A 3525-nucleotide genomic window follows, 5' to 3' on the forward strand; every position below is an offset into this window, starting at 1 on the left:
CATTTTCATAAAAAAGAATGATGTTCTAAGTTTGAGAGTTAAATTTAGATGGATATGAGAAGAGCTGCTCATGGATTCTGTATAAGAGTATGGTTAAATTCACTAAATAGGGCCTACAAAAAAAGTGCAAGTTCCCTTTAAAAAGTTTGGTTTTCAGCTTTTGTAAATATTAAGCCCAGCCTTTATCCCTTTTCCCGCATGACACCTTTTACTCTGTCTGTGCTGCTCAGTCCAGACTCACGAACCATTCGCACATAAAGCTACGAAAAGTAATGCACTGTATTGCATTACTGTTGTCCCAAGTTCATTTTTAGTAATGTAAATCAACACAGATGGCTGAGATATTCAAACACAACATCTGTGCATGGCCTTCAACAGCTCCCAAGCTTTTTACTGTGTGCAAGTAGAGTCCATGTTATCGAGCCTCACAGCCACCACCACCTACGAGTAAGAAACTGCATGGACAGCTAATATATTTGCTGTCAAATAAGAAAGGGTGATAGGCCAGGAGTGAACATAATAATTCCATCTCCCAGCTGAGGGAAGCAACTAGAAGCTTGACTTGTCAAAGCTAAAGAAGGGGGCAGTTCTTTTCTCTGGCTGTAACCTACATTCTTTGTACATTTCTTTTTAAATTAGGAGTTCTCTGTCATGTAGCTTAACCCCAATTTTTCTCCTAGGCCTTGTAAGGATGGTGAAAAAAAGGCCTGACACATAGAGGTGTACAGTCACATTTTTCATATGCTGGACTCAAATTCTTTTAATAGACTAATGCTTTTATTTTTTTATTTTTTTTTTACCTTAAGCCCCGGGAGGAGTTTCACCAGTCCATCCCAATCACTCCTGTAAAAACAAAGCACATATCCTTCAAAGATGAAAACAATAAAGATTACTTCAATCCAGATGCACTGACCACTGAGGTCCATAAGAACCCAGTCAGCCTGAGCAGAGCCCCAGCGCCTGAACACCCCCCCAAATTACACATCATCGCAGACTACGTCATGTGAGTGAACATTTAAACTATGCGTGTTAAAGGGTTCTATATATATTCTGACTTTTTTTTCTCCACAAAATATTTCTCTCTATATATCAGTCGTACATGTTAGATGTCGAGGCACATATTGATCTTCCCTAAAATCCTTCTCTGTAGAAAGTATCCGGAGATCAGCTGTTTGGAAGACAGGGAAAAGTACAAAGCCGTTTTCAATGACCAGTATCAGGAATACAAGGACCTTCACAGAGAAATAAGCGCCACCTTAAATAAGTTCAGAGAGCTGGATGCCATGATGGCGCGACTCCTCAGAGAGGGAAAAAGCCCAGAGGTGAGACAGATGTAAAACAACCTTTATTTAACCATTTTATTAACTGTATAGCCCATTTCTGTGATTGACTTCCACAATTTAATTTGAGGTGAAAAAGGTCCTAATTAGGCCTTCTTAATGTCTTTTTCTGGAGGGCTGTTTTATGTCATGTATTGTGCAAACCATTTGGGGTTTTTATTCTATTTATCTTTTAGGACCAGCAGCGGATTCAAAGCATTTTGAAGAAGTATCAACAGAAAAAGAGTGTAAGTTTGTTAAAAACTGAGGGCACTATTCCCCTCGTGTTTCCATCTTGTCAAATAATTGGGCAATTATAGCATTTAACCCAGAGATGTGTTAGAATTGCTACTGTTGTGTAAACACCCAGGTCGTCTTTGCTTTTCTTTAATAAAGCTGTGCACTGATGCAAATGATAATGCTTCCATTATGAAATTCTAATTTAACGCAGCTACATTACAGAATGAATCATTCGAGACGACAGTTATCAGGGGAAAGAAGAAGAAAGGGACAGATTCAGGTGATAGAGAGGTAATAGATTATTTAATGTGCGTGTGTTTTCACAGGACCCTGGCTTCCTCGAGAAAAGGGAACGCTGTGACTATTTGAAAGCCAAATTAAGCCACATCAAAAACAGAATACGCACTTTTGACCAGGACGCCGTGGAAAACGTTCGGACATGAAGAAGAACAGAGAGAAATATCAGCAGCTCAAAGAAACAACCTTTTTGGCATTGAGTCTTTGTCTCTTTTTTGTGATTTGTTGCTTCTGTATACTGATTGCATTGAGTATATTACAATTTGAATGTAAACCCTGATTTTCACTTAAATAGATTGTTGGACATGTTTGTATAGCATCAACATGAAACATGTTTTTTATAACACTATTCTTACAATGCTAACAGTATAAGGGCTAAACGATACATTCCTTTTGTACGGCGTTCATGTCATGTTTCATTTTCCTGTTGTTGATTCGAGTGTAAATGAAAGTTCTGCCAGTGATTGCAGTTTCTTTAACTTACATGTATCGTATGCTGTTTCTCCTTTGCACTGCCATTTTCTTTTTCTTCTACAACTTAGTTTTGACCCTGTGTCGGCAGTTGGTTTAACTCTGGGCTAAACTGTTACCTCCAAGTGTTAAAGGGGTGTTTGATAATCCAGGATTTCTATTGTCCTTCATAATTCCTTCAATAGGCTTCGGAGGGGTTTAGTAAGTATTGAAACATGAATCTTGGCACTAGTAATTTGAGTTGTTACCCTATCAAGCTCAGTAAACAGACACTTGAAATATTTGTTATTCAAGCATTGAATTGTTAGCCTGGTACATTGCTTAATATAGAACACCAGAAAGACATTTGGATAATAGAAAAAAATCCCAAAAGACAGAGGACCGGCACAATCTCTTTTGATTGGCTGTACAATTTAGACAGCAGTTAGCCTCCATAGGGTTGGGAGTCCGATAGGGTTAGGGTTAGGTTAATCTAGTCCACACAGTATTCAGGGATGGGAGAAAAACGTGCTCTGGTTCATTGGCATTGGTTTAAACCAATCACAATCGTCTTTGGTGGTGCTTAGCGCCGGACGGAGCCCTGGTGCCGCTGCAAAATAGCCTTGTTTTGGTGGATTGTGTGTACGTTCAAAGGTTGTTTTACTGCAACAGAAACCTCTGATTGGACAGATAGTCTAGCTAGCTGTCTGGATTTACCCTGCAGAGATCTGAGGACCAGGTAACCATAGTCCTCAGATTGGACAGATAGTCTAGCTAGCTGTCTGGATTTACCCTGCAGAGATCTGAGGAGCAGACCTCATATTTCCACCGGAGTTTAGAACGCCAACACAAAGGAAGCGGAAGGTGAACAACATCCAGCGGCAACGAAGTAATTCCGTTGGAACGTCGTTGATATAGACTAGTTGTTCATGGGCCAATCTGTAAAACAGGTTGTAAAGTGACACAATCTACCCTTACAGGAAACCAAAGAACTTGAAATAAATCTTCTATGACTTGTTAAATCCAGCTCACAAGTCATTTTAATTGCAGAGGAAAGCACCTGTTTTTTGTGTATTGATTGCACAAAGATAACAGAGTGTTTTTTCAATTGCTTGACACGTTCCCAGACAGGATTTCTTGCAGACACTTATTGAAAACACCTTGTTAATGTGGATGCATACAGTATATCTTTTTCATCTTGCAGTCAACTGTTGTTAGG

The 3525-nt window shown here is 39.3% G+C and overlaps 1 protein-coding gene across 1 annotated transcript in view; it reads left to right on the forward strand.

The window, feature by feature from the left end:
• The window catches only part of marveld2l (MARVEL domain containing 2-like), a 5439-nt gene extending 3111 nt beyond the window's left edge, over positions 1-2328 (forward strand). The window contains exons 3-6 of the mRNA XM_032532193.1: positions 807-1003; positions 1151-1322; positions 1517-1567; positions 1886-2328. Of these exons, the coding sequence (XP_032388084.1) occupies positions 807-1003; positions 1151-1322; positions 1517-1567; positions 1886-2002 (537 nt within the window). The 3' untranslated portion in view covers positions 2003-2328. The remainder of the gene's footprint in view (positions 1-806; positions 1004-1150; positions 1323-1516; positions 1568-1885) is intronic.
• Positions 2329-3525: the final 1197 nt, after the last annotated feature.

The sequence above is a fragment of the Etheostoma spectabile genome, chromosome 12, assembly GCF_008692095.1.
Source record: "Etheostoma spectabile isolate EspeVRDwgs_2016 chromosome 12, UIUC_Espe_1.0, whole genome shotgun sequence".
Classification (NCBI taxonomy): Eukaryota; Metazoa; Chordata; class Actinopteri; order Perciformes; family Percidae; genus Etheostoma; species Etheostoma spectabile.